Source organism: Staurois parvus, unplaced genomic scaffold (genome assembly GCF_062004578.1).
Source record: "Staurois parvus isolate SC_StPar_1 unplaced genomic scaffold, SC_StPar_1.0 ptg000431l, whole genome shotgun sequence".
Taxonomy (NCBI): domain Eukaryota; kingdom Metazoa; phylum Chordata; class Amphibia; order Anura; family Ranidae; genus Staurois; species Staurois parvus.
This window is the reverse complement of record NW_028318227.1, coordinates 37,231-55,378: the sequence shown is the minus strand read 5'-3', so window position 1 is coordinate 55,378 and position 18,148 is coordinate 37,231. Positions and strand designations below refer to the sequence as shown.

Here is an 18,148-nt window from a genome sequence, read left to right as displayed (position 1 = left end):
CTTCCCACAAAGTTGGGAGCATGAAATTGTCCAAAATGTCTTGGTATGCTGACGCCTTAAGAGTTCCCTTCACCGGAACTAGGGGGCCAAGCCCACCCCTGAAAAGCCACCCCACACCATAATTCCCCCTCCACCAAACTTTACACTCGGCACAATGCCGTCAGGCAAGTACCGTTCTCCTGGCAACTGCCAAACCCAGACATGTCGATCGGATTGCCAGACAGAGAAGCGTGATTGGTCACTCCACAGAACACGTCTCCACTGCTCTAGAGTCCAGTGGCAGCGTGCTTTACACCACGGCATTCGATGCTTTGCATTGCACTTGGTGATGGAAGGCTTGGATGCAGCTGCTCGGCCATGGAAACCCATTCCATGAAGCTCTCTACACACTGTTGTTGGGCTCATCTGAAGGCCACACCAAGTTTGGAGGTGTTTAGCTATTGACTCTGCAGACAGTTGGCGACTTCTGCGCACTGTGCGCTTCAGCATGCGCTGACCCCGCTCTGTCATGTGACGTGGCCTACCACTTGGTGGCTGAGTTGCTGTTGTTCCCAGTTGCTTCCACTTTGTTATAATCCCACTAACAGTTGAGCGTGGAATATTTAGTAGCCAGGAAATGTCACGGATGGACTTATTGCACAGGTGACCACCTATCACGGGACCACGCTTGGAGTCACTGAGCTCCTGAGAGCGACCCATTCTTTCACCAATGTTTGTAGAAGCAGTCTGCATGCCTAGGGGCTTGATTGTATACATTAAAGGTAGTTATTAAGAGGTTGTCAAATGAATTATCATGTCACCCAATATTTGGTCTCCATTCAGTAGCCAAAAGAGGCATTCAAAAAAAGGGGGATTTGTGAAAAGAAATTCACAGAAAAAGCGGCTACATAATGAACAGAACGTGACACTCAGAAAAATTTCCAAAAATTATGCTTTATTACACATATATAAATATGACATATGGGCTTTCGCCCTGGTTTACCATCACCTCAGTATGAGACAATACACATAGACCTAAAACCATATAAAATGACACCAAGACCGGTCTAAATGCATGTGCAACAGAAAAAATGACTACAGGAGTCTAATGTCCCTGTAGCACAGACACATAGGTGAACACTTCCCAAAAGAGGTGTATCCAAAAATTATACCATAGGCATACCATAATATTGAATATTATAAATAGAACAATACCATTATGGTGAATCCCAATCAGGGAATCCAAAAATTGTACTATGGATATAAATATCACATGTATGCAATGCAGCAAGCACAATATGCGTCAAAAAGAGAACAACAAGCCTCAGGCCTGTATGGAGGGAGACATAAATGTCAAATATGTGATGCAATACATTCCTGTGCCGGCACAAGTGGTTGGGGCCCATTCATCTGTAATATAAACAGCTGTATCCTAGAGCTCTCGAATGAAAATATGCCCCATTTATTCCCAGGGTGGAAGAAAAGATGCAAAAAACAGCACTCTGCTTAAAATGGTATCTTCACCACTATATGTGGACTACACTCCACCTTTCGTAGGAAAAAACAGGACACATCCCAAAAGATCTTCTGCCTGTTGAGATGTATGTGGTATATCCTGTATCCTATACAAAGCACCATGATGTCCCCATCCTGTAGTGAGACAAATAATATGTGGGAAGTCACTGACAGAGTTTACACTCAATAAGATATATAGGTCATATAGATCACAGAGGACCATATATCTAATGTCCTGTAACAGTCCACTCACCACCTGTGCTGTGGGTATTAGGAATGAAAGAGATGTCCTTCATGGATACTGCCATACACGGCCACAGAGGCCAAGGAACCACCGCTGACATCCGCCGATATACCGCGGGTTCCAGCCCCTTCTTGGCGCTTGTGCTGCTCACACTTGCCTCATGGCATGTGAAGATGGCTTCCTCCTTGTGGGTCAGCGTGCGTTCCACCTAATGCACATGACCGGAAGTGACGTATCTGACGTATGACGTCATACGTCAGATACGTCACTTCCGGTCATGCGCATTAGGTGGAACGCACGCCACATGCCATGAGGCAAGTGTGAGCAGCACAAGCGCCAAGAAGGGGCTGGAACCCGCGGTATATCGGCGGATGTCAGCGGTGGTTCCTTGGCCTCTGTGGCCGTGTATGGCAGTATCCATGAAGGACATCTCTTTCATTCCTAATACCCACAGCACAGGTGGTGAGTGGACTGTTACAGGACATTAGATATATGGTCCTCTGTGATCTATATGACCTATATATCTTATTGAGTGTAAACTCTGTCAGTGACTTCCCACATATTATTTGTCTCACTACAGGATGGGGACATCATGGTGCTTTGTATAGGATACAGGATATACCACATACATCTCAACAGGCAGAAGATCTTTTGGGATGTGTCCTGTTTTTTCCTACGAAAGGTGGAGTGTAGTCCACATATAGTGGTGAAGATACCATTTTAAGCAGAGTGCTGTTTTTTGCATCTTTTCTTCCACCCTGGGAATAAATGGGGCATATTTTCATTCGAGAGCTCTAGGATACAGCTGTTTATATTACAGATGAATGGGCCCCAACCACTTGTGCCGGCACAGGAATGTATTGCATCATATATTTGACATTTATGTCTCCCTCCATACAGGCCTGAGGCTTGTTGTTCTCTTTTTGACGCATATTGTGCTTGCTGCATTGCATACATGTGATATTTATATCCATAGTACAATTTTTGGATTCCCTGATTGGAATTCACCATAATGGTATTGTTCTATTTATAATATTCAATATTATGGTATGCCTATGGTATAATTTTTGGATACACCTCTTTTGGGAAGTGTTCACCTATGTGTCTGTGCTACAGGGACATTAGACTCCTGTAGTCATTTTTTCTTTTGCACATGCATTTAGACCGGTCTTGGTGTCATTTTATATGGTTTTAGGTCTGTGTGTATTGTCTCATACTGAGGTGATGGTAAACCAGGGCGAATGCCCATATGTCATATTTATATATGTGTAATAAAGCATAATTTTTGGAAATTTTTCTGAGTGTCACGTTCTGTTCATTATGTAGCCGCTTTTTCTGTGAATTTCTTTTCACAAATCCCCCTTTTTTTGCTTGATTGTATACACCTGTGTCCATGGAGGGGATTGGAACACCTGAATCACATGATATGGAGGGCGGGCCCAATAATTTTGGTAATATAGTGTACATATATACTGTATACACTGAAACTGACTACACAGTTTGTTTTCTGTATTGAGGTATTTGTAAGGGGAGAAAACATATGGAAATGTGCATGTGTTACAAATATGTACTTTAAAAAAAATTGCCTAAACATATGCTTTGGGGTCTATTTAAAAAAAAAAAAAAAAAGGAAGATGCTCGAGATATTCACATAGCTGTCATGGATAATCATTGCAATGTGTGTAATTTGTTTATTTCCTATGACTGACGGCTCCATCTATTGGCCCTAATGCAGCATTGGCCTGGTTGAGGTATTTCAGGAAAATACCACATTATGGCCAGTAGATGGGGCTGACAATCATAGGAGATAAACAAATTGCACACCTTATGGTGATTATTCATGATAGCAATTTTGTTTCATAAATAGACCCTATTAAATTTACATAACCCCATCTTCACCTTAATTCTTAACCCTTATCCCGAACCCTAACTCCTACAATGCGGGACGTACCTTATTGTTGCCACATGCCCTCAGTCCTCTGCTAAGTGGAAAAAGTTGTAAAGATTACAAAGGATACTCTACAAATTCTACGGGGGATTTTGTTAGCTGCTCAAGTCCCTTGGTTTCCACAAAGGAGGACATTTCATAGCTTTTGTTTTTTTCTGTAGAAAAAAAAAAGAGAGATCGCATCAATCCTGGTAATCATTAAGACATATATACATTATTTTCAATTATCAAAAAGATCAACAGTTGAAACCATTTTATAGAACCTCCCGGCACCAGATATATAGCAGCCATTCTCTACCAGGGGTCCATGGAACCCTAGGAATCCTGCTCTGTGGCAAATTGACCTCCCATATGGTGGTGCCTGTATACTTCCAACGTCAACACCACTTGGCTGAGCCAGCAAGCTGACATCAATGAACGTTTTAGCTGACTATAGGGGTGGCAATTCTGACCACCAATGCGAGGGGCAGTTTAACAATGACCCTCCAATGAACTAATCTTAGTAGGGGTTCCCCCGAGACCTGAAAATTATTTCAAACTGTGATCTGAGGGCCAGAAGTGGTCCTTTGCTTGCCCTTATCCAGGCCTTGGCACTATTCCTCCCACTGACACTAACGATGGGACACTATTCCTCCCACTAACACCAATGATGGGGCACTATTCCTCCCACTGACACTAACGATGGGACACTATTCCTCCCACTGACACTAACGATGGGACACTATTCCTCTCATTGACACCAACGATGGGACACTATTCCCCCCAACACTATTCCCCCCCACTGACGTCAACGATGGGGTTTGATTCTTCCCACTGAAACCAACAAAGGGGCACTATTCCTCCCAACTGACATCAATGATGGTATGCTATTCCTCCCACTGACACCAAGGTAGGGACACTATTCTTCCCACTGACACCAACAATGGGACACTATTCCTCCCACTGACATCAATGATGGGGCACTATTCCTCCCACTGACATCAAGGATGGAGTACGATTCCTCCCACTGACATCAAGGATGGAGTACGATTCCTCCCACTGACATCAACAATGAGGCACTATTCCTCCCACTGACATCAACAATGAGGCACTATTCCTCCCACTGACACTAATGTTGGGACACTATTCCTCCCACTGACGTCAATGATGGGGTTTGATTCTTCCCACTGACACCAACAATGGGGCACTATTCCTCCCACTGACACCAATGATGGGGCACTATTCCTCCCCACTGACACCAACGAAGGGACACTATTCTTCCCACTGACATCAACAATAGGGTACCATTCCTCCCACTGACACCAACAATGGGGCACTATTCCTCCCACTGACATCAATGATGGGGCATTATCCCTCCTACTGACAAGAATGCAGCACTATTCCTCCCACTGACACTATGATCGGACACTATTCCTCCCACTGAAACCAAGGATGGGACACTATTCCTCCCACTGAAACCAAGGATGGGACACTATTCCTCCCACTGGCGTCAACGATGGGGTACGATTCCTCCCACTGACACCAACAATGAGGTACTATTCCTCCCACTGACATCAATGATGGGACGCTATGCCTCCCACTGACACCAGTGATGGGCCATTGTTCTTCCTACTGACATCAATGATGGGGTGCAAATCTTCCATTTGACACCAACGATGGGGTACTATTTCTCCCCCTAATACCAAAAATGGTCCTCGCACTGACGCCAAGGATGCAGCACTATTCCTTCCACTGACACCAACAATGGGGCACTGTTATTCTCATTGACAACAACAACAACAATGGGGCACTATTCCTCCCACTGACATCAATGATGGAGCACTATTCCTCCCACTGACACCAATGATGGGGGACTATTCCTCCCACTGACACCAATGATGGGACACTATTCCTCCCACTGATACCAATGATGGGGCACTATTCCTCCCACTGACACCAATGATGGGGCACTATTCCTCCCACTGACACCAATGATGGGGGACTATTCCTCCCACTGACACCAATGATGGGACACTATTCCTCCCACTGATACCAATGATGGGGCACTATTCCTCCCACTGATACCAATGATGGGACACTATTCCTCCCACTGACACCAATGATGGGACACTATTCCTCCCACTGATACCAATGATGGGGCACTATTCCTCCCACTGATACCAATGATGGGGCACTATTCCTCCCATTAACACCAATGATGGGGCACTATTCCTTCCCCTGATACCAATGATGGGGTATTATTCCTCCCACTGATACCAATGATGGGGCACTATTCCTCCCACTGACACCAATGATGGGGCACTATTCCTCCCACTGACACCAATGATGGGGCACTATTCCTCCCACTGATACCAATGATGGGGCACTATTCCTCCCACTGATACCAATGATGGGGCGCTATTCCTCCCACTGATACCAATGATGGGACACTATTCCTCCCATTAACACCAATGATGGGGCGCTATTCCTTCCCCTGATACCAATGATGGGGTACTATTCCTCCCACTAACACCAATGATGGGGCACTATTCCTCCCACTGACACTAATGATGAGGCACTATTCCTCCTACTGACACCAATGATGGGGCACTATTCCTCCCACTGACACCAATGATGGGGCATTTTTCCTCCCACTGACACCAATGATGGGGCACTATTCCTCCCACTGACACCAATGATGGGGCACTATTCCTCCCACTGACACCAATGATGGGACACTATTCCTCCCACTGACATCAATGATGGGGCACTATTCCTCCCACTAACACCAATGATGGGGCACTATTCCTCCCACTAACACCAATGATGGGACACTATTCCTCCCACTGACACCAATGATGGGGCACTATTCCTCCCACTGACACCAATGATACGACACTATTCCTCCCACTGACACCAATGATGGGGCATTATTCCTCCAATTGACATAAAAAATGGGGTATGATTGCTCCCACTGACACCCATGATGGGGCACTATTCCTCGGACTGACACCAATCATGGGGCATTATTAACTCCCACTAATGTAAATGCATTTTCTACTTCTGCTGGCCACACTCCCCCCCTCCTAAAGTCTGAAGGACAGTAAATGTGGCCCTTTGAAAGTTTGGTGTCCCCTGCCAATGGAGTCAAATTGTAAGATGTCCTAAGGATAGAAGCCCTTAAGAAACACAAAACCACTATTAAAAAAAACATGGAAAATCCAATCAGGTTGAGTATCCCTGTGTAGAGCCTGTTCTACAAATGTTTCCGCTCCTCGTAGCTCATATGAGATGTCACGAGAAGTGCCTACAATGCATCATTGCTACATTATGTCAGCGTCCAGCCAAGCCGGGCTCTCGATCATCCTGTCACCTAGGGACACTGCGTATCCAGAGATTCATCTTCCAGGAATGCTCAGGGACTGAACGATGCCTTATGATTATTTTACACATAGACTGAATTTTATCCAACATATTTCTGGTGTCACACATTGACAGCTAGCAGGAATAGGTTCTCTCCACCGGCTTCTGAAAGTCACCTAGACAGAAAACAGAGACGACCTAAAATATCCCGTAAAACATTCCAGAGTCGATGTTTGGATGGTAATAAGAGGCTTCTACTACCGCAGGAAATTAAAGATGTCGCCTGCTCAGAGATAAACCATTAAAGCGGACCTTCCCCCATGAGAAGTAGCCCTGATGAAGGGCGATTTTTGGCCCCTGAAACATGCTGACTACCTGTCTCTATTTCATTAATACGTTATTAAGGGTGGAGTTATTCTTTTTTTCAATTTCCCTTGGAGGTCTAAGGGACCTGGCCCTGCGGGATGTCTGTGCATGCGTTTTTATTGTTATTAATTTGCTGTTATTAATTTATTAACAATAAATTCCTTTAATCACTTGTTTACCAAGGTACATATAAAGACAGCATGGTAGTGATTGGATCAAGCTCACTGCTGCTGCAGCTGTGAACGTGGTACTGGCTTTACCAGCTGGCAAGGGGCTTTTCGATAAAGGTGATCCAGGAGGCTCTAGGTCCACTTTACACCCTAGATCACCCCAACTCTTGCACCATCATACCTCAGATCACCCCAATTCCTGCACCTTCACACCTCAGATCACCCCAATTCCTGCACCTTCATAGGGGTGGCAATGTAATATATTGCAGCCTATCAATCATTAGATGTGGTGGCTGCACTAGTTTACTTTTTTTAGTCTTTTTTCATTGGGTGATCTGGCCAGCAACAAACCTCCTGTATTAGTGCACCCTCAGTCTGGATGAAGGGGCACAGGGGGCACCTTTAGACAGCAGCATTGTAAGTCTGGGGGCGGGTGTTAAATATACTAGCAGATTTAGATATACTAATAAAATGAAGCCAAACTCCAGCTCACACTTTCTAATCAGTTACAGCAGACAATTCCTTTGGGGATAATGCTTTTACATAAATATATAAACATTGATCATTGTAAGCACCCCTGCCAGTTGTAAATGGTTTGTCTCATCCCTGTAACTACAAGAGAGCTTGTTCTGTTGAAAAACAACAGACGTACTGGCTGGATCACCAGATGAAAATAGAAGAAAGAAAGGATAAAAAAGAAAACAAATGCAGCCATCACATCTAAGAATTGGAAAGCTGCAATATAAAAAATGTTTGTTATTGAGTTTAATACTGTTTTAGAACTTGTTCCATAGTGTATGTGTCTCAGAAATGAATCCCAACCATGGCACCTCCTGCCTGGAGTTTGCATGTTCTCCCTGTGCCTGTGTGGGTTTCCTCCGGGTACTCCGGTTTCCTCCCACACTCCAAAGACATGCTGGTAGGTTAATTGGATCCTATCTAAATTGGCCCTTGTATATGAATGTGAGTTAGGGACCATAGAGTGTACGCCCCTTGAGGGTTGGGGACCTAAGATTGTACACCCCTTGAGGGTTAGGGACCTTAGATTGTACGCCCCTTGAGGGTTAGGGACTGATGTGAATGTACAATATATATGTAAAGTGCTGCGTAAATTGATGGCGATATATAAGTACCTGAAATAAATAAATAAATGACACCCAGCATGGAGCAGGTGTATGATCTGCCTCCCGCCTGCCCCCGGATGTTGCGTCACTTGCCGTGTGTTCTGGTCTTGTCACTTACTTTTAGAGATCTCAAAAGTCTCAAACTTGACAGGCTGGATGTAGTTCACCAGGTTAGACATCTCCTCCGTGGCGCTGGCTTCGTTTCCAGCTGTGCCCTATAATTACAAAGAAGTCATTTAGCCTCATTCAGAGCCAATGGCGATGATGATGATGTGCCGCTGACACAAAGCCGTCCAGATTTCAGATTACCGTTGTCAGGTTGATGAAATATGGCGGGTATTTGGAATTTTCCACTGAAAATGCAGGGCGCTCTTTCCTTTCTTGGATACTAACTGAACTTGACCTATCTGCTGAACCAAAGTATATTACAAAGTATTCTTTCCAATTATCGAGAGTGCCTTGAGCCCCATTTTAATGGAACCGACCCAGTCTGCACTAGGGTATTTCCGTTAGACTCCCGATTCCCTGTCCGAACACAGATCCACGGACACCACCGCTGACCATACAAGACAGCACCAGATTTGTATTAAAACAGGAAATGGACGGCTTTATTTTAACACAGACACAAGATATATACATTCAAGGGAACAACCCACCTCCCTGCATAAGGACACAGGGTGGGGCAAACCAAATCTAGTAACAAGAGACACACAGCTGACACCCCCCACCAAGCCAATACACAAACACATACATCCCATAATAGTTTGCTCCCAAGCAAGACACACAATAGAACAATGGGACAGCCATGTGGCATTAAACAATGAACAACCCCCCACCCCAATATTAGGACAGATCACCCTGTACCCCTAACAGGCACAGGGTGACTTACACATAATAGGGATATGGGGAGCTGAGACAGGGGTCTCCCCACCTCTCCAAAGGGGGCTGTGTTCCATGGGCCCCCCACCCAAAGTCACTCCCGTCACACCCATCTAGGCACTGTGGCAATGCATGTGTAGTGATATGCATTTTCGTATGCGTCATCATTTGAGGGCATCATATCATACCATAATACGGAATGGTAACATACGACTGCTTTCACACTAATGTGCTTTTACCGTGCTAAACATGCAGGAGGAACACAATCCCTTTCAAATCCTTTGGGACTGTTCACACCAGGGTGCTGTGCAATTTGAAAAGTCCTACTTGATGCATCTTTTGGATAACCACACCAAAATGCAGGTCCACAATGACACGAATAGAAAATGAAGCAAAAACGCACCTATGTTGCGTTTTTTGTGCATTTTTTGAGTCACATGTACAAGTTTCACAGGTGTATGCTGGGTAATAGGCACCCGGAAAATGCATCGGAAATGTAGCAAAAACGCATTGGAGTTTTTACCGCGTTTTTGCGTTGCAGCAGTGTGAAAGCAAAATGGTAATGAGTTATCTTGGGTTCTGGTACAATTTGTACGTTGGCATTAAAGTGGTTGTAAAGCTCTGAAATGAAAAATGAACAAAGCACATCCCTCTATTGTGTGTACTTAGCTCAATCCAAAGCACTTAGTGTGATTTCTGTCTCCTCTCTCAGTGCCAGTTCACACCAGAACACGGTGTGGGAAACCCACGTTCTATGTGTATTTCCTGCACTGCGTTTCAAATGCACTGCAGTTGCAATCTGCAGAGGGTGTGAATGGTAATTTAATGACACCCCAAATGCAGATTGCAAACGCAGTGCTTTTATCTGTGCTGGATTGCGTAGTACAGAAGTACCATACCATAGGGTTGCGGTGCGTTTTTTTAAGTAACGCATGCACTACTTTTGGTGTGGTCAAGTGCAATAAAAATGAATGGGCTCAAACCGCACCACGCTGCAAAGCATGCGAATCACACAGGAACGAGCAACTTGTTCCTGTGCAATTCCTGGTGTGAAACAACCCTCATTCCTCTGCTATAAGTCACTTCTGACCAGGGGCGGACTGATCATTTGGAAACTCGGGCACTGCCCGAGGGCCCGGGGTCAGTAGGGGGCCCCATGAGATGCCCCTGGTACCTTTTTCATAGGCTTTTTTGAGTTTTGGCAAGGACACAGGGGCCCCATGATCCCCTATTGCCCGGGGGCCCCATGAGTTGTCAATCCGCCCCTGCTTCTGACAGTCTATGCTGACACCAGACCATCCCAGGAGATGGCCCCCTCCAGCACACAGCCTGTGACTGACAGCCTCAGGTGTGCATGCTGTGAGATTTATGGTAGACCTTGCATTTATGTTGCTGCTGCTTCACATCCATCTGTAACTCTGTTCACATTATTGTGATGTTTATTTTGTTTTCAAGTCTCTCACCTAAATTATGGGCTGATCTTGGTCTTTACAACTCTGCCCTTTTGGTCCTCTTGCAGTTTGATGGTGGTGTGAAAAGTTTGCAGTGATGGCCGTGTGCCTGATATTAATTCCTGATTGATCAATTGGCAAATTCCATCCTCACCCACCACAAAATAAAACAAGACCACCTTTATGGTGGACACATGCCAAGGGGAAGCATGTTGTGGTTCTTCCAATAAAGTGGAGTTTGTTAATTAAGTGGCACTTCTGTTCTTGCACTTCAGTGATTGCATGAAGTTATAACCTACAGCAAACTACTTTGTAAAATACCTCACTGCCCCACTCAGCTCTCCTTCCTCTCTGTTGTGGCCTTTCTCCTTAAACCCTGTTTCCTTCACCCCTCTTCTCTTCTTCTATATACAATCTGTATATATCACCCTCACTTCTGTCCTCCCCTTATCACTGCACTCATCATCTCCTCCTAATTCTAAACACCAATGATGGGGCATTATTCCTCCCACTGACTCCAATGATGAGGCACTATTCCTCCCACTGACTCCAATGATGAGGCACCATTCCTTCCACTGACTCCAATGATGAGGCACCATTCCTTCCACTGACACCAATGATGAGGCACCATTCCTTCCACTGACACCAATAATGGGGCACCATTCCCTCCACTGACTCCAAGGATGAGGCACCATTCCTTCCACTCACTCCAATGATGAGGCACCATTCCTTCCACTAACACCAATGATGGGGCACTATTCCTTCCACTGACTCCAATGATGAGGCACCATTCCTTCCACTAACACCAATGATGGGGCACTATTCCTCCCACTGATACCAATGGTGGGGCATTATTCCTCCCACTGATACCAATGATGGGGCATTATTCCTCCCACTGACTCCAATGATGAGGCACCATTCCTTCCACTGACACCAATGATGAGGTACCATTCCTTCCACTAACACCAATGATGGGGCACTATTCCTCCCACTGATACCAATGATGGGGCACTATTCCTCCCACTGATACCAATGATGGGGCACTATTCCTCCCACTGATACCTATGATGGGGCATTATTCCTCCCACTGACTCCAATGATGAGGCACCATTCCTTCCACTGACACCAATGATGAGGCACCATACCTTCCACTAACACCAATGATGGGGCATTATTCCTTCCACTGGCTTCAATGATGAGGCACCATTCCTTCCACTGACACCAATGATGAGGCACTATTCCTCCCACTGACTCCAATGATGAGGCACTATTCCTCCCACTGACTCCAATGATGAGGCACCATTCCTTCCACTAACACCAATGATGGGGCACTATTCCTCCCACTGACTCCAATGATGAGGCACCATTCCTTCCACTGACACCAATGATGGGGCATTATTCCTTCCACTGACTCCAATGATGAGGCACCATTCCTTCCACTGACACCAATGATGAGGCACCATTCCTTCCACTAACACTAATGATGGGGCATTATTCCTTCCACTGACTCCAATGATGAGGTACCATTCCTTCCACTAACACCAATGATGGGGCACTATTCCTCCCACTGACTCCAATGATGAGGCACCATTCCTTCCACTGACACCAATGATGGGGCATTATTCCTTCCACTGACTCCAATGATGAGGCACCATTCCTTCCACTGACACCAATGATGAGGCACCATTCCTTCCACTAACACCAATGATGGGGCATTATTCCTCCCACTGATACCAATGATGGGGCACTATTCCTCCCACTGATACCAATGATGGGGCACTATTCCTCCCACTGACACCAATGATGGGGCATTATTCCTCCCACTGATACCAATGATGGGGCCCTATTCCTCCTACTGACTCCAATGATGGGGCACTAATCCTCCCACTGACTCCAATGATGAGGCACCATTCCTTCCACTGACACCAATGATGGGGCATTATTCCTTCCACTGACTCCAATGATGAGGCACCATTCCTCCCACTGATACCAATGATGGGGCACTATTCCTTCCACTAACACCAATGATGGGGCACTATTCCTCCCACTGACACCAATGATGGGGCACTATTCCTTCCACTAACACCAATGATGGGGCACTATTCCTCCCACTGATAGCAATGATGAGGCATTATTTCTTCTCCTACTGACCACTGGCACTGTGTAATTTTCTTACCCCCACTGACTACCAAGCCTAAAGCATTATTTAATTCCAGTGACACAGGATATTTTCTACTCCCACTGGCCACAGTTCGGCCCCCAAAAGTCTAAATGAAGGTAATATGGACCTTTGCTTAGAAAGTTTGGAGACCCCTGCTATAAAGCAAAGTCAGCAGGAGTATTTTCAGGTTTGAACCACTAGATGTCAGTATGATACTAATTTTACACATTTTATAAAGAGTGAAGGAGATACAGTGGGGAAAATAATTCTTTGATCCCCTGCAGATTTTCTAAGTTTGCCCACTTACAAAGAAATGAAGGGTCTATAATTTTTATAGGTGTATTTTAAATTATAGAGACAGAGTATCAACCAAAAAATCCATAAAAAACAGATGATATCAATTATACAAATGTTATTAATTGAGTTGCAGTTCAGTGAGTAAAATAAGTATTTGATCCCCTACCAATCAACAATAATTCTGGCTCCCACAGACTGGCTATATGCTCATGTAGTACACAGATTAGTCCTGTCAATTTAAGAAGGAGCTCCTAACGACAATACACTATGTTTATAAAAGACACCTATCCACAGAATCTCTTTCTTCCTTTCAAACCCCATCACCACCATGGGCAAGACCAAAGAGCTGTCATAGGACGTCAGGGACAAGATTGTAGACCTGCACAAGGCTAGAATGGGCTACAAGACCATCAGCAAGACGTTTGGTGAGAAGGAGACAACTGTTGGAGCGACTATTTGCTAAAGGAATAAATAAAAAATAACCATCAATCGCCCTCGGTCTGGAGCTCCATGCAAGGTTTCGCCTCATGGTGTAAGGATGATCATGAGAACAATGAGGGATCAGCCCAGAACTGCACGGGAGGAGGTTGTGAATTATCTCAAGACAGTTGGGACCAAAGTCACCAAGCAAACCATTGGTAATACAATCCGCTGCCTTGGAAGGCACAAGTACAGGCCCATCTGAAGTTTGCCAGTGAACATCTAAATAATTCAGAGAAGGATTGGGAGAAAGTGCTGTGGTCAGATGAGACCAAAATTGAGCTCTTTGGCATTAACTTGACTTGCTGTGTTTGGAGGAAGAAAAATACTTATGACCCTAAGAACACCATCCCTACAGTCAAGCACGGAGGTGGAAACATTATGCTTTGGGGCTGTTTCTCTGCTAGATGTACAGGCCGGCTTTGCCGCATTGAGGGGCCAATAGACGGGGCCATGTTTTGTAAGATCTTGGGTGAGAACCTTCTTCCCTCAGCCAGAACACTGAAGATGGGTTTGTGAATGGGCGTTCCAGCATGACAATGACTCAAAACACACGGCCAAGGCAACAAAGGAGCGGCTCAAGAAGAAGCACATTAAGGTCATGGAGTGGCCTAGCCAGTCTCCAGCCATTAATCCTATTGAAAATTTATGGAGAAAGCTGAAAGTTCGAGTTGCCAAACGTCAGCCAAGAAACCTTAAGGATTTAGAGAAGATCTGTAAAGAAGAGTGGGCCAAAATTCCTCCTGAGATGTGTGCAAACCTGGGAACATACTACAAGAAACGTCTTACTTCTGTGCGTGCCAACAAGGGTTCCTCCACCAAGTATGAAGTCATGTACAGCGCTGAGCAAACCCTTTAGTGCTATATAAATACTGTATAATAATAATAATAATAATAATAATAATAATGTTTTGCTTGGGAATCAAATACTTATTTTACTCGCTGAACTGCAACTCCATTTATAACATTTGTATTGTGTGTTTTTCTGGATTTTTTGTTGATATTCTTTCTCTATCATTTAAAATACACCTATGATAAAAATGATAGACCCTTTATTTCTTTTTAAGTGGGCAAACAAAATCTGCAGGGGGATTAAAGAATTATTTTCCCCACTGTATTATATATCTCCTAGATTGTAAGCGCGAAAGAGCAGGGCCCTCGATCCCCTCATGTTTTGCATTGTATTGTCATTGTTCTGTCACATGTTCTGTCCCCCTTTGTAATGTACAGCGCTGAGCGAACTATCGGCGCTTTATAAATACTGTATAATAATAATAATAATACAGTATTTATATAGCGCCAAAAGGTTTGCTCAGCGCTGTACATTACAGTGGGGGACAGTACATGAGACAAAACAGTAACAATACAATACACAAGGGGTTCGAGGGCCCTGCTCCTTGGAGCTTACAATCTAGGAGGGAGGGGATAGTGGTACAGGAGGAAATGGCTGTGGGGGATGGAGTGGTAGGAGGAGTGGAGGAGATCGGCTGTTAGGTGAGGGCGGGGTAGGCTTCCCTGAAGAGATGGGTTTTCAGGGTGCGCCTAAAGGTGAGGAGGGTAGATGACAGTCTGATGGATTGGGGTAGTGAGTTCCAGAGGATGGGGGAAGACCTGGAGAAGTCCTGGAGTCGGGCGTGGGAGGAGGAGACCAGGGAACTGGAGAGTAGGAGGTCTTGTGAGGAGCGAAGATTATGGGTAGGGTGGTATTTGGGTATCAGGTCGGTGAGGTAGTTTGGGGCAGCGTTATGGATAGCTTTGTACGTCAATGTTAGTAGTTTGAATTTTATGCGTTGGGCAATCGGAAGCCAGTGGAGGGATTGGCGGAGGGGTGTGGCGGATACGGAGCGGTTGGTAAGGTGGATGAGTCTGGCCGCTGAGTTCAGGATAGACTGAAACGGGAATAGCCTGTGATGAGGTAGGCCAGTGAGGAGGGAGTTGCAGTAGTCCAGACGTGAGATAATGAGGGAGTGAATGAGTTGTTTAGTAGTTTCTGGGGTTAGGAACGAACATATTATTTTCCCCACTGTATACCAGAATCCTCTATATCAGACTTTCTCAACCTTTTTACCCCAGAGGAACCCTTGAACTAATTTTCCAGTCTCAGTTAAAGTCCATCAAGGGGGACTTGGGACAGTGTTCCTTTCATTGGTGGTGAACATTGGTAAGCCGCTTTCAATGATGGCATCTATGCAGGCTCGCTCTTGAGCCACCCTGTTTGCATCTATTGACACAGACTGGGCTGATCAACCCCGCCCCCCACTCCCTCGTCACATCATTTGATTGACAGCAGCGGGAGCAAATGACTTCCGCTGCTATCAATCTGCCCAGTGAGGAGGGAGACAGCAGCGAGAGCCTCTGCTCTCATGCACATCGCTGGATCAGATCGGACTCAGGTAGAATGCATTAAGGTAAAAAAAACTCACGGCTTTAGAACCACTTTAAGATTTGACAAAAAAAAAAAAACTTGGAAGCTGATTGGTTTCTATGCAGAGATGAACCAGATTTTGCACTCTCTAGTTTTAGTAAATCAACCCCCATTGACAACTAATCTTATCCCTGACTTTTCTTACCCTGTTCTTTACCCACTTGCTGACCATCAACAGTACATTTACTGCTGGAGGCGGCTCCTTCAGGTACCGCGTCGTAGCAGTGCTCATGTAGGGGCGGACTGACCATTTAGAAACTCGGGCACTGCCTGAGGGCCCGGGGTCAGTAGGGGGCCCCAAGAGATGCCCCTGGTACCTTTTTCATAGGCTTTTTTGAGTTTGGGCAAGGACACAGGGGCCCCATGATCCCCTATTGCCCGGGGGCCCCATGAGTTGTCAGTCCGCCCCTGACTGCATGCCTACCCTGGCATGCTCTGCAGTCGCTGTGTCCACTGAATCACATGACACAAAAGTCATAAGTGGAATGCATTTATGACATCATTGTTTTCTACTGTGTGTGATCACATGGTACCTGGGCCAATCACAGCACCCTGTACCATGTGATAGCTGTGGGCCAATCACAGCATCACAATAGTAAACGAGTCATGAGTGAATGCCATTCATGATAGTTCAAACGATTGCTGTTACAGTGATCATCACTGTAACAAGCAAACAAGGTGTAAAAAAATAAAAAGGAAAAATCCCAAGTCCCAAGGGGTTCACATACTTTTTCTTGCAACTGTATATATACATGTCACCAAGGAAGCAAAGTCTAAAACAGGAAACAAGGTCTAAAAAAGTCCTGGATTATTTCTTGGATACACAGAATATAACTGGATATAACATTTATAGGTAAAGTTGATCCAGGGAATATCTGATTGCCTCTCGGGGGATCAGGAAGGAATTTTTTCCCCTGCAGGAGCAGATTGGATCGTGCTTTGCTGGGTTTTTTGCCTTCTTCTGAATCAACTGTGGGTGTAGGATTATAACTTTTTTTTTTTTTAATGGTTGAACTGGATGGACTTTTGTCTTTTTTCAGCCAGACTAACTATGTAACTATATACAAATAATTGCATTACAAAGAGTCTCACCTCATCCATGGAAGATTTCTTACAATCATCATCATCGTCATCGTCATCTTCATCACTTTCAATGTCAGCTTCACCTGAAAAACATGAGAGCAGCACAGATTATAGGCCTACCCTTCTGTTTACATTTGTAATATTTTTTATGATATTTTAAAAGTACAAATAATGTAGTGAAAGTAATACAAAAATGGGCATAACTTTTTTTTATAAACTGCCTCCCGCCCGCCATATAAGGTAACGACGGGCGCAAGGCGGTTCTCTCGGTCTGGGAGGATGTCATATGACGTCCTCCCATTCTCACCGTGCATGTAGATGGGGAAATGCCGGTTATCGGAATTTCTCTGCTCACGAGCTGTCACACTGACAGAGGAGAGGAGAGCCGGTAATCGGCATTACTCAGAGGGGACATGTGCACTGATCATCAGAGCACTGATGATCAGTATGCCCTGATGATCTGTGTAGCCCCAGAAGTGCCACCTGTCAGTGTCCATCAGTGTCACCTATCAGTGCCATATATGAGAGCTGCCTTTCAGTGCCCATCAGTGATGCCTGTCAATACCCATCAGTGCCACCTACCAGTGTCTCCTCATCAGTGCCCATCAGTGCCACCTACCAGTGTCTCCTCATAAGTGCCCATCAGTGCCACCTACCAGTGTCTCCTCATCGGTGCCCATCAGT

The 18,148-nt window shown here is 45.2% G+C and overlaps 1 protein-coding gene across 1 annotated transcript in view; it reads right to left on the bottom strand.

Annotated features, from left to right (window-relative positions):
• The window catches only part of LOC149454407 (1-phosphatidylinositol 4,5-bisphosphate phosphodiesterase beta-1-like), a gene marked incomplete at its 5' end in the record, with an annotated part of 211,017 nt that extends 193,470 nt beyond the window's left edge, over positions 1 to 17,547 (bottom strand). The window contains 3 exons of the mRNA XM_089687595.1: positions 3,757 to 3,841; positions 8,807 to 8,903; positions 17,474 to 17,547. Of these exons, the coding sequence (XP_089543721.1) occupies positions 3,757 to 3,841; positions 8,807 to 8,903; positions 17,474 to 17,547 (256 nt within the window). The remainder of the gene's footprint in view (positions 1 to 3,756; positions 3,842 to 8,806; positions 8,904 to 17,473) is intronic.
• Between the last annotated feature and the right edge of the window lie 601 nt (positions 17,548 to 18,148).